The 27,466-nt window shown below is 35.9% G+C and overlaps 1 protein-coding gene across 12 annotated transcripts in view; it reads right to left on the bottom strand.

The window, feature by feature from the left end:
• Positions 1-27,466, bottom strand: part of LOC136034025 (uncharacterized) — a 200,837-nt gene that overhangs the window by 126,231 nt on the left and 47,140 nt on the right. For 5 of the 12 annotated variants that reach the window (XR_010619096.1, XR_010619095.1, XR_010619098.1 and 2 more), the window contains one exon: positions 27,390-27,445. The exons of 3 other annotated variants lie outside the window; for them this stretch is intronic. Coding sequence is in view for 1 of the 9 variants with exons in the window: in XM_065715081.1 (XP_065571153.1) it covers positions 27,291-27,316 (26 nt within the window). In the remaining 8 variants the exon portion in view is untranslated. Of the gene's footprint in view, positions 1-14,506; positions 18,885-24,303; positions 27,446-27,466 lie in introns of those variants that run through there. 4 more of the 12 variants (XR_010619103.1, XR_010619104.1, XM_065715081.1 and 1 more) reach the window with 3 other exon arrangements.

Raw genomic sequence — 27,466 nt, 5'->3', positions numbered from 1 at the left:
AATTCGAACCACCACACCTCCAAGACAAGTACGCTTTCCCCCCAATAATCAAATGAGGGCACAAGCCAATATAGAACCACTAAGGTGCTACACCTGTAACCGGTTAGGTCACATCGCAAGAAATTGTTTTACAAACAATAATTATCGCCCGAATTTTAGGGGATCGAGCAACCATTTATCCAGGGGGACAAACTATAATGGGTACGCCCCTAGAGGCAATCGAGGAAACACCTTTTTAACAAGAGGTAATTATCCAACCCGAAATTTCCAACGCAGTACGAATCAGTATCGCGGAGGGTATCGCGGAAGTACAAACCAACCTAACAATGGTTGGAACAGAAATACAAGAGGTAACTTTATCAGCCGACGGAACCCATATAACATCTCAACTTCAATTAATGATCAAGAAAACCAGAATAGAACTAATGAAAACTCTACACCCGAAATCTGGGAACCCCAGGGAAACGACTCAAGCCCCCAAAATTCATAGGACCAAAATTTGGTGGCAAAATAATATATAGGTCCCTGCCAGTGATTATACCATTTTTAAGTGCAAATAATAATAACATGTTACCAGTATTTGAAAATTTTAATGCAGGAAATATTTATTTCCCAGCCCTTATAGATTCAGGGGCAACAGTAAATGTGATAAATACATCCGTATTTAACAAATTACACAATTATATTAAACGACGAATGAGCAATATATGTCCCAATTTATCAAGTGTGACGGGACACGACCTGGATGTAAAAGGCACTGTGTACCTAACCTTGCGCAAAGATGACAGAAATTTCTATACTCGATTTATAGTTTGTAAAAACTTTCCTTACGAAGCGATAATAGGCGCTAACTTTTTAAAAGCCAATAAAATATTATTAGATGTAGCAAATTCAAAGTTTATATATCCAACAAAAACCAAATCAGAAATAAATAGCATACAAGCAAACAAGGTAAGGGAAAACATAGGCCACATGAAAGAGTATAGAGAAAAACAAATTCAAGAAATTTCATATTTATGGAAAAAACTAGCGAATATAGAAACTCCCAGAAAAAACCCAGAAGATAATGTCCTAAACTCAATAAAAGAGTCATAACGAAAATATTATGGATTCGTAATAAGAAAAACTAAGATTCCCCCTAAATCAATGCAGAGGGTCCAAATATCACAGATGTTAGAACCAGTTAATGATAAAAATGAAACTTGGGTAGCATCGCCTTCAGAAGATCTCCCGAAAAATGTAGTTTGCGAAGAACAAATTATAAATTACGAAAAGGGTGAAGGTTATATTTGGGTAACGAACACCCACGAAAACGACCTAATTACCCTAAATAAAGGTACATGTTTAGTAGAGATACAAATAGTATCGGAATCCGATATTAATAATTGGAAAAATTTGGAAAAAAACTTAGTGAATAATATTAATGTTCACGTTGACAAAGAATTTTCACTGACACGATCTCAATTTCTTGAAAAATTCGAACTAAGTCACATAACCGATGTATCATTAAAACAAAAATTATGCGACTTATTATGGGAATATAAAGATGTCTTTTCGACATCTGAAGACGACATAGGACTTATCCCATTTTATGAACACACAATACAAACCACGGGGCCGCCAGTTGCAAAACAACCATACAGAATTCCTTATAAACATAAAGAATGGCTAATAAACAAAATACATGAACTTGAAAAAAATCAAATCATAAGGCCAAGCATAAGCCCATACTCTCCCCCCGTTATTTTAGTCCCGAAAAAGAATAATGATCTTAGATTAGTGGTAGATTATAGAGCTTTAAATAAACAGGTAGTAAGTGACAAATTTCCCCTACCTAGAATAGACGAAATTCTACTCAATATCAAATAAAAATAAAATATTTACTTCCCTAGATTTGACACAAGGTTATCATCAAGTAAAAATAAAAGGTGCCGATATTTTATAAAACAGCTTTTTCAACATCAGAATGTGGTTCTTATGAATACTTAAGAGTACCATTTGGACTAAAAACCAGTTCAAGTGCATTGTGTAGACCCCTCCTTCATTTATTAAGAGGTCTAAATAACATAATTCATTTTGTTGATGACGTCATAGCCATGAACAAAGATACGGAAGACCATCTGATGACCCTAGCGAAATTGTTTTAGAAATTTAGAGAAGGCAATTTAAAATGTAGACCTGAAAAAGTAAATCTTTTTCAAACCAAACTAAAATTTTTAGGAGTAGTTGTAACACAAGGACAAATTTCCCCAGACCCTGAAGATAGAATCTGTTAAAAATATAAAACCCCCTCAAACAATTAAACAATTACGAGGAATCTTAGGATTAATGAGCTACTTTCGAAAATTTATAAGAAATTACGCACAAGTAGCAAAATCTCTCACGGACCTCACTAGAGGGAACCCCCAAAAAATAACGTGGTCTAAATTAGCTCAAAATTCATTAGATCATTTAAAAAAGGCTTTGACTTCAGAACCTATCTTATGTTTACCCGACTTCCAGACAGGACAATTCGTTGTTACTACGGATGCCTCTACCAAGGGGATTGGGGCGATTCTCTCCCAAATAATAAACGGGGAAGAACAAGTTATAGCATATGCTTCGCGTACTCTTACTCCTGGAGAAAGTAATTATTCTGCGACACAACTTGAATTATTATCGATTATACACCATTTAGAAAAATTTAAACATTACTTGGTTGGACGAAAATTTAAACTACGTTCCGATCATAAAAGTCTTCCATACCTACAGACTTCTACGGTAGCAGGTAGTCATGTTGTTAGACATATACAGTTTCTTCAGTGTCTTTTTTTTTATGACCGCGCCAAATGTTCCGGGGGGGTTTCTTATGAAGTTTCTTCGATTCTTATATTTCACTGATGCTTATAAAGTTTACTTGATTTCTTATATAGTTTACGTTGTTTGTGGTATGGGAACAAAAATTTTTTTGAAATATTTTCTAATAATTTAACTCTTCTTAAATGATTTAGATACAATCACTTCTCAATTATGAGACAATAAGACCATATATATAAAGAAACTAATAACCTACGACTTTATCATTGAAACTAGGCTAAAACTCGACCAAATTTAAATTAGTGGTTAAATTTTTACCAATTAGGCTACTCAATTTTGAGCTGGAAGGAGTTAAAAATACAAAAGAACGATAACTTATCGGAGGTAACATTAAACCTCAATATGACACCCTCAGCCAATAGTGCTATTTATTTCCCAAAGTGCATACCAAGAAAGCTGTGATCTTTGAGATAAAGTTACTAGGCCTTATAATCTTGTTATGTAATAACAAACCCTCGTTTTAAGCTTCAGACTATATTAAGCCATCTGTAGTTGGATTTAAACTAAATTCAAATTTAAACCATAAATCAAAAATTTTGGTAACAAAATAGGGCAATAAATTTCTACTCCATAAGAAATTAGTAACTTAAGCCTTAGGCCAGGTGCAACTATGCATCTGAAAATTTTGCCTACCGCCCTGTAACCAACAAGGCTATATATATGAGATTAATAAAGGTTTGGCACAAACTACGGATCTTATTTATACTAATCACTGAAATTACTTTCCTAGGAATAGGTTGATAACAATATTGATTCATGAGCAATACGCCTGAAGCAAAATATATGCTAATTGATCAAGACAGAAGAAAATATGCACTAGCCAATTCACAGGATTGAAAAGAATGCGTCTCTTTTAAAAATTTAATCTGCCAACTAACGCTACCTATATATAATGTAAAAATCGGATCTTGCATATTAGATCTTTTCCTAAAGGAATCGCAACAGCAAGATATTCCAAACTCATGTGATGTTTTAGTAGGAAGCACAGAAAGAGAAATATTCACCTACAAATACCGTTGTTCACGACAGAAGACCAAAGACTTAAGTACGTAGAAAGTCAATATGGATTATTCTCACCAAATTCTTGGTACAATATAATAATAACCATATTTTTGGTATTTCTTATATCTCTAACAATAAGAGCGCTACTCACAATAAATTATGGAAAACTCTTGAGACGAAAAACGATAAAAAACGATGCGATTGATGCTCAGGAAATGCATCAACTAAACCCTACAGCCCCGGATGATATTAAGCCATAATAAAGGGATGTTATAACAGTATGGGAAAATCGAGGTCTTTTCCCATATATTCATATAGCCAGTCCCTACTTTAATAAATATTGTTGGTGTATTACAGCGAGAAGGCTAAGATACGATTTAATTGTATTACTTTTTGGCGGAATTACATCAGTAATATAAATATTTGGCAGAAAATTTTTATGTAAGATCTAGACCTCTGACAAGTTTAATCACTTGTCCCTTCTTAATATAAACAAGAGAATGGAGGTTGTCTCTTGTAATTTTCGATATTGTGTTACTAAACTAAATATTCCTAACGCATGGCAATAGAAAGGCTATGACGCTAGAAATAGACGTTTCTTTTCTACAAAGTCTTGCGTTGGGAGTATAAAGAATTAGAAATATATATAAAAAAAAAAAAAAAAAAAAAAAAAAAAAAAAAACCTCCAAATTAATCTTGTGCTTAATCAACGCCTTTAAACAGTGTTACTTGTTTAATCACATAATCATATGCCTATCATATAAATGTCACAATAATCAATGGTAATCATAACCATCGTTTTTACAATTATATAATGTTGTTACTATTCTATTTAATAACCATATGATTCTGCCTGGAAATTTTTTCATTACAGAAATTGGCAATTGACCGACATTACATAATGGTCGAAAACTGGAAAACACCTATCATGATTCGTCAACCGCCAAAGAATGCCCGAAAACACATGATTCAACCAGAAAGCTATCACCCACATAATACCTCAGAGAACGCCATCTACCATACTGCAATCATTTTCATCTTCTGATGGGACATCGTAAGATAGAGAAGGCGTAACATCCAGCAAAAATACAACCACAGCATATCCGCGAAGGCACCATAAATGGTAACGAAACACAACATGAAGACCCGATATCAACAACATCAGACCCAAATGAAGATTTAAATCAGAAAATTCTAATCTTATAAACTTTGGAATCAACCATAAAGTAAGGTTTTAAATACTACCTCAGTCCAATAACGCTTAAAATGCAGAAGGGAGCGGGAAAGGAATGGAAGAACCGTAGTACCAGGTGTACTTTTGTACTTAAACTCCTAGGGGATAGGTATTCCTAGTCCTGCACTTCCCATTTTGAAAAAGCGTAATAGAAAGACAGACTGTACGGATGCTAAATTTTCAAGAAACAAAAAAAAACTTAAGGGTGATAAACTAAAGAAATGACATTATATTAATTCAATCAGTGGATAGGGCAAGGACACGAGAATTGTGATTGGTGTATAATATTCCAAAAATAGTAAATGGTGAACAATTAAAAAGTGCCAAGTAGTGAGTAGTTGGAACTTAATAAAAGTGCAAGTGGAAATACTTTTTATGTAACGTTGTATATTTTTAACTTTATTGTAAGAATACCTGGAATCAATTGAAAACTAAATAAATACAAAATTTTTTTTTGTGAAACCAGGTATTCAAGTATAAACCTTATTAATGTCAAGTGATGTATTAATGTAATTCAAGTGTAAGGTGTAGGTTAATTAAAAGTGTAGGAATATATACGTTTCCTTTAAATAATCATTTCTCTGGTGAAAGAATTAAAATAAAATATTTTGACAATAAGAAACTGTAAGAAAAATAAAACTTAAGGACAGGGAATGTTCTGATTGACGAGGGCGTCAATCTACAGCTTGATAGGGGATATGTAACATATGGACCAGCAAACCCCCTCCCCCTTTCAGAACTCAAAACCAAATCTCTCATTCATTTATTTTAGAAAGTTTTAAAATAAGAATCTCTTATACATATAAAGATTTTAAAGTAAAAGTTAATTATCTCATAGGATTTGTGCTTTTTTAGTACAAGTTTTATAAAAAGCAAAAAATGATACTTTTTACCTTTGGTACAAATCTTCCTTCAAGCAAAAAATGATACTTTTTTGACTACCAAAATTAGATTCAAACTTTTGAATAAAGCCAATTAGAAACCAGATTTCTACATCTGGTCTGGTCAACAAACTGAAGGTGAAAACCCTCGTTATAATAAATCTTTGCAAGGAGGTTAAGCCATAAGTTGTATAGTCAAAAAAAAGAGTTATGTTGCAACTCTTCTGAGGTCAGTCTACCCTGTGCTTAATTTAGAAATCCGGATTGATTCGGGATATATAAGGTGAACTAAAAGTTAGGTGTGTAATTCAGTTTTTTGCTAGTCACTCTTTGATGCACTTTATACTACTATCATTTTTTGGAGCCGTTTTACCTGAAGTTGTATATGAAGTAAGAAAATAAAATTATTGTCGATAATTGTGTTTGTCTTTGAGCCAAGGTACAGGTACAGTTCCTATTGTCTACTGGTACGTTCCCAAGGGAATCTGCCCATCTCGGCAAACCTAAACGTCATGATAATGAATTCGTCTCCAAGGTTATAGAGACTGGTCAACAGAACCCTCCCAATCTATATCCATTAACTATAAAGCTCCCATACCACAAACAACGTAAACTATATAAGAAATCAAGTAAACTTTATAAGCATCAGTAAAATATAAGAATCGAACAAACTTCATAAGAAACCCCCCCCCCCCCCGTAACAGTTGGGTGCTAAGCGTATTTATAGCTTGGAATATGGAGATCAAATGAGTGGACAAGAAGACATTTCAAAAGTGGGCAAATGACACCTTTCAGGCTACTTATGAAGCATTCCACATAAAGCTACCGACAAAAGTTGTGGTTACTATTAGCCCAGAATCTTTCCAAGAGCCTGTTCAATCAAGTATCAAATTGGTTTCAGCAGATGCTTCTGTGGGACCTCATTAGAGTATTTTTCCAAATCTCCAGGGAAAGAAGTTCTACCTCTTAAGGTGACATATAATGAATTGATTGCGGGTAGCAGAGACGCTGGTCCATGTCCGTCTCAAATTAGATTATCTTGTAAAGTTGTGTGCTTGAATAACCCTGTCTCGTTCGAGCCTGGTGCTCATCCTGGGGTACTTTCAGAAAATGTAGATGAAATGGTTTCGAAGGTTATTCATAAGCTAAATCCTGTCCCCTGTCTAGAATAGACTCACCGCTTGATGATACAGAAGTAAATGTTGACTATTGCTGGGCCAAGAAAAGAATGGGTTTCTTATGAAAATCTACCTCTCGCTACAGTCTTTGAATGGTTCGACAAGTTTTTGGATGTTGGGAGGTATGAGCAGTGGAAGCATTCCAATAAAGATGAGGCAAATTTTATCAACCAATGTATTTTTGACCGTGCATTTCAAGATAAATTGGGATATCAGACAATAGAATGGGAGTTCAACTCATATGTCCTTCACAACCCACTAAATTATCTCAGTCATGAACCTGCTGGTGGACCAGGATATGAAATAATACCTGAAGATTGGAAACCACCTACTTACAGAATGAATAAACCTGTGAAAAGCAGGGAAAATAAGGACCATTGCCGGGAATGTAGATGCAGGGACATCACCCAACCAGACGAACTCATTGAAGCCGGTAACATCTGGTTTGACAAAAAAAATTTTCGGCTCATTAAGTCATTAGTAGAAGAGGAGTTCGAGCGTAATCAACAAATAATTAAGAAAGATGGCTTTTTTTCTGCGGTTCACATGCTTGCAAAAGTGAAGTCTGCGGTTCACATGATTGCGGAAGTGAAGTTAAGTTATACGGCCCTGGCCAGAGTATGATTCTCAATGAAGCTGGTCATACTTTGCTCTGGCAGCTTGACGGAACTTCCCGCATTGAAATTAAGGACGGGGGATCAAGGACAGTCACGGCTGATGAGACGATAATGCTACAGCGCGACCGCGAGTTTTTATTTACTAGAGAAGATGGGGCAAGAGTCGTAGAGATAGTAATGGGGACAGTGCAACAATGATGTTTTTTATTTTGTAGTGTATAGGACAGAGACTAATCAAACATTCCCTAACGTTACAACAGGATAGCAGTCAAACATTTTCTTTTGTTTTCTTTTTTTAATACAAAATACAATAGGAAATATAGACAATGAAAATATGGGAATAAACAGATGTTGGAGTGTGAAAAAAAAAAAAAAAAAAAAAAAAAAAAAAAGAGTATCAATTCAGAGTTCAAAGTGTCAACATCTAAATTGGATATTGCATGGACATTATTAATCCAGTAAGTTTTTTGTGAAGAAAATCAAAATTTCGCAATAGGGATTATAGTGACGCATAAGTATGAATCAGTAGTGCTCTTTGACCAGTTTGACTGGTTTTTCCCAGTAAAGGATAATGGATAACAGAGAGTATGTGCATTGCCCGGTAATGAACTTTTTGCAAAACAACTGGGAAGAAGGTATTGAAGAAGCTACTATTATTCAACACGCAATAGACTTTTTTGAATGCGGTGTTATTGCTGATGCGAAAAGCGAATTTTGGGCGAAGGTTGCGCCAAATGATAATTGCCCCCGGCGCATCGGTGCGAAAGCTTCTGCGAACAATGTGAAAGATATTCTTGATTTTATTAAGAAACTGGACTCTGAGGAGGTATCAACTCCGATTTATGTGATCAAGTCTCCAACCGAGGTCCCGGTTTTGCCCGCAGTTGCGTATTCTAGGCTGTCAACAAAGGTGAATCGCGTGGAACAACTACTCAAGGTTGTTGCCACCAAGCTGGATGCTTATGAACTGAATTACCCGCAACTGCCGAAACCTGCAATTCCCGACTCGCATGCTACTATTGTTGTGTCGAACCTTCCATCTACCCTTTCGGACCCAATTAAACGAAAAGATCTGATAGATCAGATCGATGGACACGAATCAATCACTAGCATTCGCCCTGTTCGTGACAAACTGTTTATCAATATAGATAAGTCAGTTGCTGAAGATTTCCGCTTATCGGTGACTAGTGCGTTTACTGGCTCTTCTGCGAAAGTTCTAACCAAGAAGTTTTACGGACTCCTGAAGGGAATGCCGCATGATTTTGAACTGTCCCACCTGATATCGTGCCCTGGTGTTTCTGGTGCCTCTAGGCTAGGGAAATCGCTTGCAGTAAAACTTGAATTCTCTGATGCAACATCAAGAGTCGAAGCATTTAGATATGGTCTCAAAGTTGGATACGAAATCCTAAGTGTTTATGAGTTCAAAGCGATTCCCCGGTGCTGTAACAATTGCCGATCCCCTGACCATCTCCAGTCGTCTTGTCCCAGTGTTACACCAAAATGTGCGCGATGTGCCGGTCCTCATGTTTCAGATAGAGACTCGCCTTGCAATTTGTCACCTAAGTGCGCAAACTGTGGAGGTGATCATGTTTCGTTTAGCCTCACTTGCCCTAAATTGAAAGCAATTGTCAGTCGCAAGTTACCGAAAACAAACTAATGTCTGAATCAGTATCACTCGTGTCCTTCAATATTAATGGGACAAAAAACAAGGACCTGACCATTGATGAACTGTACAGTAAGTTTGACATTGTATGCTTTCAGGAACATCTTTTGACCGCAACGAGTGTTAATTTCCTGCGCCGCAGTTCCGCCCACTTTGTTTTCACAACAAATGCTAAATCTACTTTTGGAAGGCCTTCAGGGGGTTTAGCATGTATTATAAAACAAAAGCTCAGCTTTCTGTCCCCGTCATGCTATTTCTCTGATGAACATTTATTGGCTATAAGACTTGGTAAAACCGTATTGATAAACACTTACCTGCCTCACGATGGGAAGAATATGACATCGCTTAATAAATTCTCCAAAGCATGCTCTAGTTTGAAAACTCTCCTTCAAAGTATAAGCAAAAATGGGTACGAATTTATTATTATTGGAGATATGAACACTGATGTAAAACGTGATTCTGCTCGTACTGTGAACCTACTTGATTGTCACCCTGATTACAGAATAATTGCGAAGGATCTACCCTTCTCGTATGTGCATAATTCCGGCAGCTTATCGGATATTGATCGCGTGATTTGTTCCCCGTTCATTACATCTTCAACAGTGCATGTCCACGAAGATGAGCAAGATATTGATCACCTTCCTTTATCGCTATGCTTTTCGATTAGAAAAGATAGTACTGACCAGGCTTGTGCTCCTGCCTCTAAATGGTTTGTGCGGAGTAATTGGAAAAATGTTAATATGCCATTATATATTTCAACCCTGGCCATTCTCCTTGGTTCTTTACGTGTACCTTTTCATCTACTCCAGCTGAGTGTTAGTCCTACTAAAAGTAATTACGATCTGAATCATTATTACAACCAAATCGTGTGGTTTAAAACGCGCCGAGGAGGTTGCTGTCCCTCAACAGCGAGTGAGGAAAAGTACAAGGAAACCAATCTGGTCGTGTGACCCTGAGCTGAAAAGTGTGAAAAATAAAGCCAAATTGTGGCTGCGTATATGGGTTGCTAACGGTCGACCATTAGCTGGGAATGTGTTTGAAATAAAACAAAAAACTAAGCGTGAGTTTAAGAAATGTCTGCGATCGAGCCGTTACAAAGGGTTAGAATATCCTACCAATAAGAAAGAATGGGACAAAGTGATTGATTCAGCTAATTTAAATAACTCGGCAAATCCTAATTGCCCCATTACGCCTTCTGCATGGTCTGACCACTATCCAGTTATATTTTCCAAATTGAATTATGCAGTGCACGCGCTTTATTCGAAACTGCTTGATTCGGTTCTCCCGCCTTCCCTGACTCAGGCACAAGTTATTCCCGTTTCAGTTGACGCTGTAATTGCATCTGTTAAGAAATTGAAATCAAGTTCTCTTGATATTGACGGTATCAGTGCTTGTCATCTAAAAATAAATTGCCCGTCTTTGTTTTTCCATTTACAGTAGTTTTTCCAAATGTGCCTTTGTTGTTCCCTTGTTCCTGACAGCTTTTTGTGTGGAACTGTCACTTCTGTACTTAAACGAGGTAAGACTCCTTTGGATTGTTCTTCTTACAGGCCTATCACGGTTGCTTGTAATTTTAGTAAAATCCTTGAACACATCCTACTTCCTTTCATAAGTATGAATGCTAATTTCGGGGAGAATCAGTTTGGTTTTCGGTCTGGCATCGGGTGCCAGCACGCTCACCGTGCTCTTGCTTTCCTTCTTAAAGATGCTTCGGCTAAAGGGTATGGTCTTCATATTTGTGCTCTTGATCTTTCTAAGGCTTTTGATAGTGTTGTACATTGTCAGGCTCTTTACTCTCTTTATAGTCACGGTATTAACCTTTCAGTTATTTTTCTTCTAAAGTTTTGGTATAGTAATTCTTATCTTCGAATTAAAACTAATGGTGCCCTTTCATCTTCTAATGTTCTTGTTCGTCGGGGCGTACGGCAGGGTGGAGTGTTATCTCCTAGTATTTTCAAATTTTGTATCTCTGGTATTCTTGAGAATATTTCTTCTATGTGTTTTGTTGGTTTGAGTGATATTTCTTACCTTGCTTATGCTGATGACATTCTTCTAATTAGCCGGTCTAAACTCAGTCTATCGCAGATGGTTCATAAAGTTTCTTCTTCTTTTACTAAAATCGGTCTTTCGCTTAATGTTGATAAATGTGAGTATCTTTCTTTCAATGTTCCCTCTTCTCCTAGGCCTCTAATTTTTCAAAATTTTTCTATCCCACATGTAGATTCGATCCGGTGGTTGGGTATTACACTTACAAAAAATCTTAAAACTCTTCGGGAGCGTGCTGTCTGGGATGCTAGAGTGAAAATCCAGATTGGTTACTCTAAAATTGTAGCCAATCGAGGGAAATACAATCGTATTGCCCTTGGTAAGCTTTATTCTACTTTTTCCGATCATTCTTTTCTTTACCTTTCTGGGCTTTACCCTATATTTAAGAAAAAAGACATTAGCGATATTCGATCCTCTTATTTCCGTTTCTGTAAATTTCTTCTCTATCTTCCTCTGTGGTATAAGAATCGAAAGATAATCAAAAAGTTCCATCTTCCGAACATTACTGAGAAGCTGACTGATCTACAAAAAAGCTCTCAGAAACGGCGTATCGGCGTTTGTCGCCTCACCACGGTCTGATCCGTTTGTATGATTAATGTCTATTGTTGACTCTCGTTTTTTTGTTATTTGTTTTTTTATTTGTTATTTGTTTTCCGTTGTTCTTCAAGTTTTTACTCCACTATTTATCTTTTTGATGTAAGTGGGTTAGAAATAAATATTATTATTATATATTATAATGGCCAACCATAATGAGATTCCTTGAAGAGTTTTCATCACTGAGCATCCCTGCTGAAGCTCTCGTCTATAATCTCCCCTTAATGGAGCCACGCTTTTATTCTGTATCTGTTTGCAGAGCTCACCAACCTGTGTGGATCTTATAGTTGGTCAGGTTTATCTTATAGGCTGTCAGGTTTATTACTGAGGATGGCTCATCTCGAAATGGTCTCTGTTCAATGTACCTAAACCAAGCAACAATTTGAACCACCGTAAACGCCTTCAGGAGTGAGCCCCGAATTCATTTACCAGAAAATCCACTGTACCAATTATAATGGAAAATACAACTGTACCAATTATAATGGTAGGATCGGGTACAAGCATCACTCAATTCAGGTCTTTCTGGATGCATAGGGCATAACTGATGAAAGTTGAACAACATCTGGGCGCAGCTATTTTCTATGGAGGTATACCCAAGAGCTTGATATTTACAGAGAAGTGGAGATACCATAATATAGGTACCATTGAGCTTGTTTCAACTGCCTACTTCCGAGAAGCCGTAGTTGAGAAAGAATCTGTAAAACATAAGATGATGATGGATGCCAACGCCCGTCGTATTTATGAATTGTTAGATAGTCATGGCGGTCATATTTATGTATGCAGAGATTTTTAAATGGCCAATGATGTCAAATCGGTTGTAGTTTCAATATTTCAAGAATATGCAAAACATCAACGCGGATGAAGCTGCATCGGCTGTAGAAACCCTCATGAAGTGGGCGGAGAAATGGAAATTATGGCATAAGTAAGAAAAGAAGAATTATGGCATCAGTAAGAAAGAAAAAACATCATAAACTTCGTGATAAAAGTAAAAGAATATGTCAAAAGTGACTTGAAAAATTAACTTAGTGACGAATTACGACAAATGTGCCAGCAGTGATTTTACTATGATGTGATTTTAATCCAGTTGTGACGCTGTAAAGTTTTCGAAGACCTTGGATGAATTGGAAATCACAGTTAAATTATAATAAAGTAAAATTAATTACGATTCAAAAAATTGAAACTATGGATTCATAGTGTACACCCATGTTTTGTTCAAGTGCTTTATATTAATGTGAGGTGTAGGAGCATAATTCTAAAAATTCTAGGGGAAGAACAAAAATAAAAGAAACAAAATGTAATACTATAGATGTAGTTAAATCATTTCGTGGTGAAGGAATTATAAAAATGACCTTCAATAAACAATAAAGAATTTTTAGGAAATAATAAATTTAAAGAAGATTAGTCTGAATGATGATGCCATCATTCTACAGTGGGAAGGGGGATATGTGACATACAGGACTACAGTTCCCCCCTATAAAATTGTGCTTAAATCAACTGACAATGTTGTTCCCCTAAACTTCATAACAAATGAATCTGGAGGTTTCAGTGGATTCAAGCCCCATTATAAGACAATCAAGACTGTCTATGACTGTGGCCAAAAACATTGGAGGGAAACTTACAGAATATTTGGCCGGAATAAGTCATTGGAACATATACCCTGGCAGCTTCAGACCGTATATATTGGATGTAAATGTAAATGTTTAAACCCAAGGACGAGGTGTTCCGATACATGCAGCGTGGGAACTCATTACAAATATGGAGGCACGATTACAAACAAAAGATGGATCGTAGAAGCCACCCATTGTCTTAAATGTATAAAATTGAAATTCCTCCGAATTAGATTGGAGAATATGAAATGGAAAATTACCAATAATATACCAGAGAAGATTTTGCCACTGACGGGGTGGAGGGACGTAGAGAATCGGACATAGTGCTTATCCGGCTGACAGAAATTATTAATTATAAAGTTGGTATTGATCCAATTTGCCTGCCCTGAAGAAAATTGGAGACGGTGGATTTTACGGCCACAGTAAACGGTTGGAGTATGAGAGAATCTGATACATATACAAAAATTCTAAGAGTAGAGGTGCAAATCATAGAAAACAGGGTATGCCGTGATTGGTTTACAGCAGCTCAAATAAGACCAAAACTTAAGGATGCCGAACTTTATGCAGGTTACAAGGCTGGAGGAAAAGACTCTTGTACCAGAGGTCCTATAATCACCTTGATATTTGAAAAAACCTATCTTGTGGGTTGGTGAGTACTGATTTTGATTGCAGAGTGCCTAATTAACCTAGCATTTACGAGAATGTAGTGCAACACCTCGAATGGATAGAACCTATAATAGTCAACTAAGTAACCTAGAGATTTTACTCCCCAATTTTGTTAATATTACCATCAGTTTTTTGTTGTTTTCTTTCTTGTGTTTTGTTATGTTTTTTTTGTTTATTTATCTTATTCATTTATTTTTTGATGATAAGTGCAAAATAAAAAAAAAAGGATAGTAATGGACCGTAGAACTGGATTGCTGTCAGCTATGCTTACAGGATATTGTGGCCTTTTTTTTAGCAGATTAATGAAAGTTTATAGTATTGTCTTTTTTTTAAATAAATTTTGAATAAAGTCATAAAACGAAACGACCTATGGTTATTCACTGTACCAAAAAAGATGATAGGAACTCTATCATACTCCTACAATAGAGAGAAAATTGACCTCAGTTATCGATCTGAACTACTGCAACAGGACAATGCAACATAACAATCCTTGTTATACCAGTCATATTGCAAAAGCGTAATACCATTCTTCGAGGTCACTGCCCATAATTAACAAATAAGATTTTATAGAGCATGAAAATTGAAACTTGGAATGTTATGAATTTAAAAAAAGACTATCGTATCGACATTTTAACTGACGAATTCAAACGGTTTGAACTGGATTTATTAGGGGATTCAGAAAACCATATCCCATGGGTAGGAAGCATGAAATTAGGTGACATAGAATTTGTTTACTCAGACAAGAAGGATGGGATGTCATGATTTATATAGACGAAACGATGCTACAAAGACAAGGTATACAAATTTCCAATGACGTTCTCGAAGTAAGTTATTTTAAAGAGTTAAGCCGAAACGCATACTACGATGATTCAACAGTCGTTTATGAAACAGCTGCTGAATTTGAAGCGAGATTTAATAGTTATTTTGATAAAAACTCGCCTTTTCTCCTTCAGAACACGTCTCTTATTGACGACATAGAGACAAAGATACCTGCGACCTCAGATAGGAAGTTGCCAAATGGGGATGTTTTTGTCAAAGTAGGAAGTAACAATTGGATTCATGATTTAACCAATGTATCTAAATTAGTATGTTTATTCACTTTGTATTTGGAAAACTGTCTGTCCAGCAAGCACGTGTCCTGGGTGCCCATTGCTTTATCATGGGTATACTTTTCTGTTGCTTTTAACGGATCAGACAGTATTAACCGATACAAAAAGCTAATGGGGGCTGGGGTAGGTAAGGAAACAAACAATCTGGTACCTCCTACATCAGGATCTGTGTTTAAGATCATACACAATGCAGTGGCAGGTGGTTTTTATCTAAGGGATTACCAGTTTCTTTTGGAGGGTATAGAAAATATGATTTTGAGATTATCTATTAATTTCTAAGGTCTCAGGAACATGATATCCCAGTGTTTATTTACTGGGATGACAGGGTACACAACAGTAAAGAGGGTCATATATACTTATGAGGACAAATTCCCTTTTGAAATTATGAAGAACTTGTGGGGAGCCGAATATCAAACAATGCTTGAAGCGCTGGCAACCGCCTGGTCTGAAACACGTGGGGATCTCAACCCTTACTTCATGTTTGGAGTTGACAATGAGAGATCCAAATATGCAAAAACAAAGTTTTTTATAACAACAACAAAAGTAAAGTTAAAATGTCTGATGATAATAATAGATTTGACGATTGCTCCTTCTTTTCAGCTACGGCCATTCAAAGTATATTTGAATCAACTGTCAGTAAGATTGTTTGCATTGCTCATGGCTTTAAGCACCGTTTTAGTACGTATTATGATATAAACCTGACTAATAATGCTGAGCTCTTGGATGATGATTCAATGAGAGCTGGTTGGGGTGTCATGATTTACATAGACGAAACGATGCTACAAAGACAAGGTAGCCAAATTTCCAATGACGTTCTCGGAGTAAGGTATTTTAAAGAGTTTAGCCGAAACGCATACTACGATGATTCAACAGTCGTTTATGAAACAGCTGCTGAATTTGAAGCGAGATTTAATAGTTATTTTGATAAAAACTCGCCTTTTCTCCGTCAGATCACGTCTCTTATTGACGACATAGAGACAAAGATACCTGCGACCTCAGATAGGAAGTTACCAAATGGGATGTTGTTCTCAAAGTAGGAAGTGACAATTGGATTCATGATTTAACCAATGTATCTAAATTAGTATGTTTATTCACTTTGTATTTGGAAAACTGTCTGTCCAGCAAGTACGTGTCTTGGGTACCCATTGCTTTATCATGGGTATACTTTTCTGTTGCTTTTAACGGATCAGACAGTATTAACCGATACAAAAAGCTAATGGGGGCTGGGGTAGGTAAGGAAACAAACAATCTGGTACCTCCTACATCAGGATCTGTGTCTAAGATCATACACAATGCAGTGGCAGGTGGTTTTTATCGAGGGGATTACCAGTTTTTTTTGGAGGGTTTAGAAAATATAATTTTGAAATTACCTATTAATTTCCAAGGTCTCAGGAACATGATATCCCAGTGTTTATTTACTGGGATGACAGGGTACACAAAAGTAAAGAGGGTAATATCTACTTAAGAGGACAAATTCCCTTTTGAAATTATGAGGAACTTGTGGGGAGCCGAATATCAAACAATGCTTGAAGCGCTGGCGACCGCCTGGTCTGAAACACGTGGGGATCTCAACCCTTACTTCATGTTTGGAGTTGACAATGAGAGATCCAAATATGCACAAACTAAGTTTGTGCGTATTATCCTGGTGTGCTGTCAAATTGCTATTCAAGTTGACGGTGAAAATACCCTTAAAAATTATGCTTACGGTAAGGGTATGGATCGTTTAACTGATAGACAAGTTTTGTTTAGGCTGGGAAGATATTAATAATATAATACTAATTTTAAGACTAAAATGTTCAGGGTATCAGTTATAGTAGTATATGCCCCTGTCGAACCAACTGACGGATATACTAGTGACTCAGATGAATATAATTTATGATTATAATATAACCTGAACAAAATTTATTCAGATACCAAGAAGAAGTCAAAGAAGTTTTCAACATTTTCTGTTCTATTTGTTCTATGTATTATTTTATTGCCTTTTGTATTGCCAAATTATTGCCAATATGAAATATTGACTTTTATTGCAATATGGATTGCAATATGAATATTGTCAATATGTTTTATTGTCAATATTCACCGACTGGCAGTCAATTTAAGGTGAAGCATGGTTGATTTGATTATTTGAAGTTAATTTTTTGATCAGTTATTTGAATGGAATAAATGAATGGGTTGTAAGACAACCCACCATTTATCATCCCTTGTCCCTGATGTCCTGTATGTCGAATTCTGATGATAAGCCTTTTCAAAATATGTAAAAATTCCTCTAATTTAATGGAGCCCATCTAAAGCTATGAGTCTAAGAAAATTTGCACAAATTGTGAACAAGGGGGAAAGCACCCCCAAAACATCTCTCCATCAGATTCAGCATATCATGGAGCCCTACTGTAGAGGTTCCAAGCTTCTATGTACAAAAATGTGGAGTTTTACATTTTTTGCCAGAAGAAAGATAACAGATTTATTTGTTTATTTGATTTTTTTTTCAGAGGTGATCATATCGAACCAGTGATCATGGAAGATGGAGAGAGCTCGATTGATCGAAAATCAAAAGTTCTATTGCCCTTTTTAAGTGATCAACAAGATTGGAGGCCATCTATCCCCCCTCCCACGCTCATTTTTTCCCAGTCACCCGATTAAAATTTTGAGACAGCCATTTTGTTCAACATAGTCAAAGATATCAGTCCCCAGAAGATCCTCACGCCAACACTCCTTAGCTAATTAACCTGCTTTTATAAATAACAGCTACTACCAAAAAAATGCCGTAGAAAAGAGCCTAGAGTAATCCAAACCTTAGAAATTAAATTCCCAAATTCACCCTCCAAAACCGTGAGCTGAACCCTTGGTCTCCAAAAGAAACTAAGTGTGCCAAATTTATCAGAAATAAACCACTAGCTTAATTGCCAACTCTTGAAAGTGGCGGTGAAAGACAAAATAAGGGATCTAAATTACAATTATAATTTGTAATCAATAAATTAATTTGTAATTAATTAATTAAATATTCCCAGTAATTAAATGATATAAATTATAGTAGTGTAACCAATGAAACGACGTATACGAGTAAGGTTTTGATATCTTTCTAAAACGAATCTTTCGAAGACAATAACTGAAAAAAAATCTAACAAATTTATAAGAAACATTGGAAGTTTAACAAACCTAGTGAAGAGTTTAAGAATAAACGAAGAGTAAACACTAATTATCCTAATCAAAACGAGAAACAATCGGAGGACACGATCAAAATTAGGGCATAAACATAAACCAAAAATTACAAACTTAAGGATAAATTTTGACAAAACTGTGCCAGCTGTGATTATCGGCATGACAAACTTATTTGAATAGAACAGTAGTGACGTGCAGAACATTTTAAAACCAGAGTGTTTCCAATTGATGATATATAAGTTCCATGACTACTATGCTTTGATATTTTGATATACCTAGAATCAAATGGAAAGATAAGTTTAATCAATTAATTGAAAATAGGTATTCATAGTGTAAACCTGAATTGTCTTCAAGTGTGTGATATTAATGTGAGGTGTAGGATTATAATCATTCTAGAATTAAATTATGTCAATAAATTGCCTGTGATTTTAAACATTTTGATTCTCTTACAATCTATGGGTTTGAAAATTGTTACTTCGCAACCCGATGTTTAAATAGCGAAAATTTAGCAAAAACCATAATTATATACCGAATATATGCCCCATAAATTAGAGCATACATCAAATAAATCTTGATGCATCTCCCTTTAATCTAAACTTGGGGTCAGCTAATGTCACAATAATACGATTCCTCGTTAGGAGCACAATTGCAAAATAGTGAAATTCTGGTTCATGGGAAACCAAAACTGGGAAACCGTGAGATTCTGGTTAGAGGGACGTCAAACATCCTATAACAAGCTAACACATATGAAAAAGAAGGAATGTTTTTAAGCCAGTCAATGTCTAGACTCATTTACTGAAGTACTCTTTAATAAAAACAAAATTTTGCTTATAAAACTAAGATTATGTTTTTTTCCAATACACAATTTGTTGAAGGGCATCAACCAGTCAATTTGTATGTAAGTATTGAAATAAAATTCTTTGTTTATTATTTTATCGTTTTTGTTTATAAATCCAGGCACCAGGTATAATTCCTATTTTCTTTAGGAACACTCAGTAGGAAATCTATGCAATAAAGTAAGACTTATCAACCCCTAAGATGATTCTGTTACCAAAAAAATGATCATTATTAACAGTGTCCTCAGTCAGTCCCTCACTTATTTTACTCCCATGACGTCATCTTAAGTTGAATCCCCCATGTTATACCGACAATAAACCCCCTGTAACCTAAACCAATTCAATACACCCACCTGTAACAATTATAAGGTTTGCGGAAGGTATGTGGTTGAGGAAATACTAAAACCGTCTATTCAAGTTAAAATTCTTTTATTGTAAGTTTTTCTTTGAATTATAGTCTAGAGATGCTCATATTCAGAAGTTTAGCTGGCACTGAAGGAAATTAGACTTTTCTTTTAAAAAGTAAATTTTTTGCCCTTTCTGCTGTAGAAGGTGAATCAATGTCAGCTTGTAGCAAAGCTACTGTTTATAATTAAAAATTATTTGGTGAAACTGTAAAAGAAAATAGGGCTTTACTAGTACAATGGGATACTATAAACCAAAACATCCATGTTTTAATTCTCATAATATTAAATATTTCATGTACATCCCATTTGAGTAGTATCATGTATGCATTGTCAGCACACCTTTGGGTACACTTACAGGTCAATTAGTTTTGACTAGACAAAACGTTTAACTACAGCAGACAATCAGTTTCATCTTTGAATTACTGAACACAATAGTTTCAGTTTTTTGCGTTCATATTTTAAATTTTTACTTTGGCAAGTATGCTGTTTTAGATTTCATGTTGTGTGGATTTTATGTTGTAATCGATATACAAACCTTTCTCTTTGTTTTACCTTATTCTAAAAATGCTAATTATGCTTCATTTCTTTTTTCAGATGCTGCATCAAAAGTGATTTAACATTTTTTAGTTCTCTGTTTGGATAATCCTACTAATCATTTTTCGCGTTTGCAGTTTTTCAGTTTTTTAGGCTTTTTAAGTTACAAATATTGCGAGAAAGAAGAAACTCTCTAATTCAACAGGGAATTAGACAGCAATTGCAATGGTATCACAAGAACAAACGAAGACTTAGGGAGAAGGAAGGATATGAAAGTCAACCTAAAAAGAATGCTGGATAAAGGAAGGACCACATTGAAAATACTAGGATGTTCTCAAATTTAAGCATGTTGAGAAAGCAGCAGGACTAAATAAAACGTCAAGTTTTAAAACAATATAACACTGACGAGGAGTATCTTCAAAATCGCATTAGTTAATCCTCAGAGCATATGAAGGACTAATAAAGAAATGATGAGGCTTATCACCTCAGGAGTATCAAGTTAGCATCAGAAAGTGTGAAGGATAGTTGCGAAAATGAAGAGACTTATCAACTGAAGACTATTAAGTTATAATCGGAATGTGTAGATTCAAAAATGATGAGTTTTATCATCTGAGGTTTATCAAGTCTATATCAATCCAGAGAAATATCAAATATAGAGATAATGAAGAGTAAGATCGGAATTACGTTAAGTCAGCATCAGAACGTACATCAATCAAAAGAAATATCAAATAAAGAGATAATGAAGAGTACCATAAGAATTACGTCTAATCAGCATCAGAACGTATATTGGATGGACATAAAAATGACCTTAAAAGTCTGTATCAATCCAGAGAAATATTAAATATAGAGATAATGAAGATAATCGTCAAAGTTACACTAAATCAGTCTCTTGGAAACAAACAACCAAATACGGGAATGATGATTTGTATCAAAGAAATCACATTGAAAAGGTTACTGTTTACAATATGTTGAAATCATACAAAGGGATTGATTTTTCTTATAAGAAACAGAAGAGAAAAAAAAAAAGTCATCAAATTCTATAAGAATTTTTGAAAATGCCACAAGATGACGGAAAAACATGACTGAACATTCTCATATAACTCAACTCTGCCTGATCTTCCAATGACATCTACAAAAAAAAAGTACAAAATTATCCATCAAAAATGATATAGAAAAGTCAGAGCTAAGCAGAAACCAGCGCCAAGTCTTTTGATATGTCCTACTTCATAAGCCAGTCCACACACACAACTCAACTCTGGCTAATAACCTGCTATCCAGTTTATATGTAAGAAATAATAGAGAAAAGTGGGCTTATAGGTCCAGGACTGTAGCAAATATGAAGTCAGATTTATAAAATTTACATACTATCTTTGATATGTACAAAAAAAAAATAAAAGAAAGAATTCAACCACTGAAATTAAGCTATTGCTAGAAAAGGCAAACGTAGTCATTAGCATAGCTTCAATTTCATTAGCAAAGCTACATACTAGCATCCAAAAGCAGTGTTCAAAATTTTCGGAATATCTAATAAAAATAGATTGTGTCTCTGATGCTGATGAATTCATCCTTGCAAAGGGAAATGTCACTGAACATTTTATGTGTAACTAGCTGACCCTGCCACGCGTTGCTGTAACGCTGTGCACCAAAGTAATAGTGGTTCGCTTCATGGGTGTCAGGTGCACATATGTTCAGTTGCACTGGGGTTCAGCTTCCCTAGGGTCAGGTGCACGTAGGTTCAGTTGCACGAGGGTCCTGTTACAGGGGGGTTCAGTTACAAAGGTATTTAAATGAAAGTGTTCAATAACACGGGGGAGGAACTTCACGTTGGTTCAGATATATGGGGGTTCTGTTAAACGGGGCTTAATTAAATAGTATTGATCTGCACGGTGGTACAGTTTCACTAAGTTTAGTTAAACGGAGGTTCACTTACACGGGGGTTCAGCTCCACGGTGGTTCAGTTGCTTGGGGTTTAGTTACACGGTAGTTTAAATTACACGCATACCGTTTATCTAACAGAGACTGAGCTAATTATCTCCAAATGGAGACAGAGACTCCAGTTTCAGTCAGATCAAGAACTTGAGCATACATTAGCTAAGCACATTAGTTAGCGTACACCTAAGTACATTAAATAAATATAAATAAAATAATTAAATCATAGTAATTAATATTAATTAGATAATTTTAATGATAAATTAATAAGTCAAAAAGAAACTATTAATTAATTAAAAAATTTTAAACAATTTCGTTAATATTGGAGAATTTGTAAAAAATCTGCCTGGAAATTTTGTGGATGAAGTGGGGGGGGGGGGGGTTGATAATCGAGATTATAGTATAATAGCCTAGTACGCAGACAAAAGAAAAACTGTGAATTCTTGATTTTATGGTTTCCATGGTCTTCAATTTATCATATTGTTCGTATAAAAATCACTGCGAGTAAAGGAGTCGTGAAAGCACTACATAAGCATAGTCCGACGATTCAAGTAGGAGCCTGAGTTAAGCTGGAAATTTATCTTGAGAAGATTTTAAATATTTTCTGAAGACCCTTTTTCTTTCCACGATAAATTTATAACAAAAGCCAAGAGCTCAAATGGCATTTGCGACGAGTTTGGAAGAGCCAAGAGCTTCTTCCCACCAAGCTTCATTACGATCTCTCCATTCTAAACGTTTTCCATGATTTCCATATCCCTCCTCCAACTCCTCCAAATGGCATTGGATCCACTCGGTATTTAAAATAAGAGCTCTGAGACACGGAGTCCTTCTAAATATCAAATTTAATTAAGGTCCGATAACCCGTTCGTAAGTCGAAAATACCTATTTCTAATTTTTCCGAATTATCCGTCCTTCTACTCCCTCCCCCGTCCCCAGATAATCAAATGAGGGAAGCAACTATTTCTAATTTAACCTGGTCGGGTCCTTGATACGCCTGCCAACGTTTGGCGATCGCTATATCGAGCGCGTACCTAATTTCGTATCTTCTTCATATAAAAATTGCGGTGGTTGGAGATTCCAACCTAAGACCTCTCGAGTCCTAAGCAAAAATCGCACCCCTAGACCACAAGCCATACTTAAAAGGAACAATCATACATTATGTAATAACGCTGGTTATTCGCTGGTTATATTATCAGTCGAAAAAAAAAGTGAAAGGTGAAATACGTTCAATGATGTCTGTGGAAAGGGAAAGAACGATCTGTAGCCTTTGCCCAGCATGCATTTGTCGAATAACTACCAATTTTGGAAACCACTAAAAAATTCAGTTTTGCGGTGAGGACCATGCGAAGTCATCCTAATGTGACTCCGATTAATTCGGAATCACAATAATGAAAAATTATCACAAAACTTATTTTGTTTTTTACGCTTGTACTGACCCCTTTTCAAGATCAAAGTCTTTTTCAAATTATAGCCCACATAATCTGGCCCAAAATTTTTATAGGTGTTTTAAATTTTTTAATGGTTGTTTTCATAAAATGACGGTGCATTCCTTTGCCATTTTTATATATGGAATTGCTTATAAGCCTTTTATACGTTGTTCTGCTTTTGTTTTTATTTCAGTATAGAAATTTGGCCAGGCCAGGCTTGTGAGTTATTTTTAAAATAAATTTTATCTTACTGTTAGCATCTGATGGCGTAAATGAGCATATACATTACACAATTTTCAAATTGTTACTAATGTAACAAACTTCGTTTATGTTCCCTTTAATTTCCTTTCTTAAAATTCTCCTTTAAATTTCTATCAGCAAAACGATATTTCTTTTATAAAAATATAATTTTACTGACTGAAAGACAAAAAAGCGAATTCACATAAACGATTACGCTAGTAATCGTAAATTCTCAAGAACTACTATACTAGTTGTTTTACATTTTAGTTTTAATGTGTAGCTTTTGCTATTTCTATCAATTAGAGAGAGTGGATCTTGAAATCAAATAGCGTCAATTAACTCAAGGATAAACGGTAAATTCGCCCTTCATCGATATTAGGATTTAACTCAAGAATAGTTTGTGCAAATTTGTCCACAGTCTCTAAGTAAGAAAAATTTTCTAACTAAAAAATTCTAAGTAAGAAATATTTGTTAAACACCGGTCACACAAAAATTGGTATCCTCTCCCTAGTCCCTAGAAAAACTCCAAAATAAACAAGAGCCAAGGGCTCACATGGCACTTGTTTAGAGGTCGGAAGAGCCAAGAGCTTCTTCCCTTCAAGTTCCATTACGATCTCTCCACTTTAAGCATTAAATCGAGATTTCCGATTTCCCCCTCCAACTCCTCCCAATGTTACTTGATCTGGTCGAGATTTAAATTAAGAGCTCTGAGATACGAGGTACTTCTAAATATCAAATTTCATTAAGATCCGATAAACCGTTCATAAGTTAAAAATACCTCATTTCTTCAAATTTTTTCGAATTAATCATCCTTCCCTCTCCCACCCCCCAGATGGTCAAATCGGGGAAGTGACTATTTCTAATTTATTTTAGTCAGGTCCCTGATACGCCGGCCAACTTTCAGCAATGGTTATATTGATCATCCATCTAGTTTTGATCTTCGTGCAAAAATTAGGATGGTCCTGCATTCTGCAACCTCTCGCACCTTAAGCGAGAACCATACTCCTAAACCAAAAGCCATACTTAAGAAGATCAGTCGATCTTCTAATGAAGAATCGAGGAAGTGACTATTTCTAATTTAATCTAGTCTGGTCCCTGATACGCCCGCCAACTTTCATTGTCCCAATTTATCTGGAACTGCCACAACTAGTAAATCCCCCCAACTAACCCAAAGAGAGCGAATCTAGTCCGGTTATTTCAATTACCCATCTAGGACACGTGCTTACTCTTCCCATCAGGCTTCATCCCGATCTCTACACTCTAAGCGTTTTCCGAGATTTCCGGTTAACCCTTCCAACTCCCCCAAATGTCAATAGATCCAGTCAAGATTTATAATAAGAGCACTGAGACACAAAATCCTACTAAATATTATTTAAAATCTGGTCACCAGTTCGTGAATTAAAAATACCTCTTTTTTATTTTTTGGAATTACCCCTGGAATTGTGGTCATGGTGATTGGAAGAGCTCTGAGACACGAAGTCCTTTTTAATATCAAACTTCATTAGGATCCAATCACCCGTTCGTAATGAAAAAATACCTTATTTTTTTCAAATTTTTCTGAATTATCGAATTAGGCCCTTCCCCCTCCCGAAAAACCCCCAAAGAGAGCGGATCCAGTCCGGTTATGTTAATCACGTATCTAGGACTTCTGTTTATTCTCCCCATGAAGTTTCATCCCGATCTCTCAACTCTTCCCAATTTTGAAGTGTTTTTCAAAATTTTTGGTCCCCTCTTCCCAACTTCCCCCAATAACAACCGATCCAGTCGGAATTTAAAATGAAATGTCCGAGTTATAAATTCAAAATACCAAATTTCATTCAGATCTGATCACTCGTTCGTAAGTTAAAAAAAACTCATTTTTTTCTGATTTTTATGAATTACCCACCCCCACCCATCTCCCCCAAAGAGAGTAAATCCGTTCTGCTTATGTAAATCACATATATAGTACTTGTGCTTATTTTTCCCACCCAGTTTAATCCCGATCTCTGCACTCTAAGCGTTTTCCAAGATTTCAGGTTTCCCCCTCCAGCTCCCCCAAATGTCATTGGATCCAGTCAGAATTTAAAATAAGCTCTGACCTCTGAGACAGGGTATCCTTCTAAATATGGAATCTCACTAAGATCCAATCATTCGTTCTAAAGTTAAAAATACTTCATTTTTTCTACTTTTTCCGAATTAAAGGGGCCTCTACTCCCCCCAGATGGTCAAATAGGGGAAACGACTATTTCTAATTTAATCTGGTCTGATTTCTCAGACAAATACCAGATTTTATCGTCCTAGCTTATTTGAAAGTTCCCAAACGAGCAAAACCAGAAAAGGCCAACAGACCGACAGACTGGTTTGGTATCTGGGACGTATGGTTATTCTTCCCATGAAGTTTCATCCCGATCTCTCAACTCTAAGCGTTTTCTGAGATTTTCGGTTCCCCTTCAACTCCCCGCAATGACACAGGATCCGGTCGATATTTAAACTAAGACCTCTAAGTTATGAGGTCCTTCTAAATATCAAACTACATTAAGATCTGATCACTCTTTCTCGTAAGTTAAAAAACCTCATTTTTTTCTTATTTTCCAATTCCCCCCCCCTCCATCTCCCTCAAAGAGAGTAGATCAGTTCTGGTTATTTAAGTCACGTATCTAGGACCTGTGCTTATACTTCTCACCAACTTTCATCCCGATCTCTCCAATCTAAGCGTCTTCCAAGATTTCACGTTTCCCTCTCAAGTCCCCCCAATGTCACCAGATCAGGTCATAATTTGAAATAAGAGCTCTGAGACACGGTATCTTTCTAAATATGAAATTTCTTTAAGATCCGATCACCCGTTCGTAAGTTAAAATACCTCATTTTTTTTCCGAATTAACTGTCCCCCTACTAGCCTTCCTCCTCCCCCCCCCCCCCAGATGGTCGAATTGGGGAAACGACTATTTCTACTTTAATCTGGCCTGGTCCCTGATTCAAATGCAAAATTTCATCGTTCAAACTTATCTGAAAGTGTCATAACTAACAAAACCAGGACAAACAGGATGACAGACCAACAGACATTGCGAGCGCTCTATGTCAATTGGTAAATATAAAGTGCCATACAAACGTTTTAGGGGGAGAATAGCACATAAGGATGCTAGCCACAGCACATATTATGGTAAACTAGAAATAGATAATTGCCAGTCAACCACATTTAATTCAGTTTCAGCCTTCAATAGAATTTCAAGAAACCTTATCCCCTTGTTTATTTCAAAAGAGATACAATATTCCTCAGCCGTTATCCAGGAAATAATACGAATTAATTTTTTATATTAATGTCTACTAACTTGTATCCTGCTTCGTCATTAGCCATTGGTATCAAATTAGGTGTCGTTGAGTCTCTTCTTCTCCCCTAAATAACATCCAACTGCAAGGTTTTATAGACATTGTTCTTCTTCTTTTGAAGTTGTACTTCTTTTACATTATGATGAGAACTGTGTTCCTGAAAAAGTACATAATTTAT

The sequence above is a fragment of the Artemia franciscana genome, chromosome 12 (assembly GCF_032884065.1).
Source record: "Artemia franciscana chromosome 12, ASM3288406v1, whole genome shotgun sequence".
NCBI lineage: Eukaryota > Metazoa > Arthropoda > Branchiopoda > Anostraca > Artemiidae > Artemia > Artemia franciscana.
Note: the sequence above shows the minus strand (reverse complement) of the source record. Positions and strands in the feature narration are given on the sequence as shown.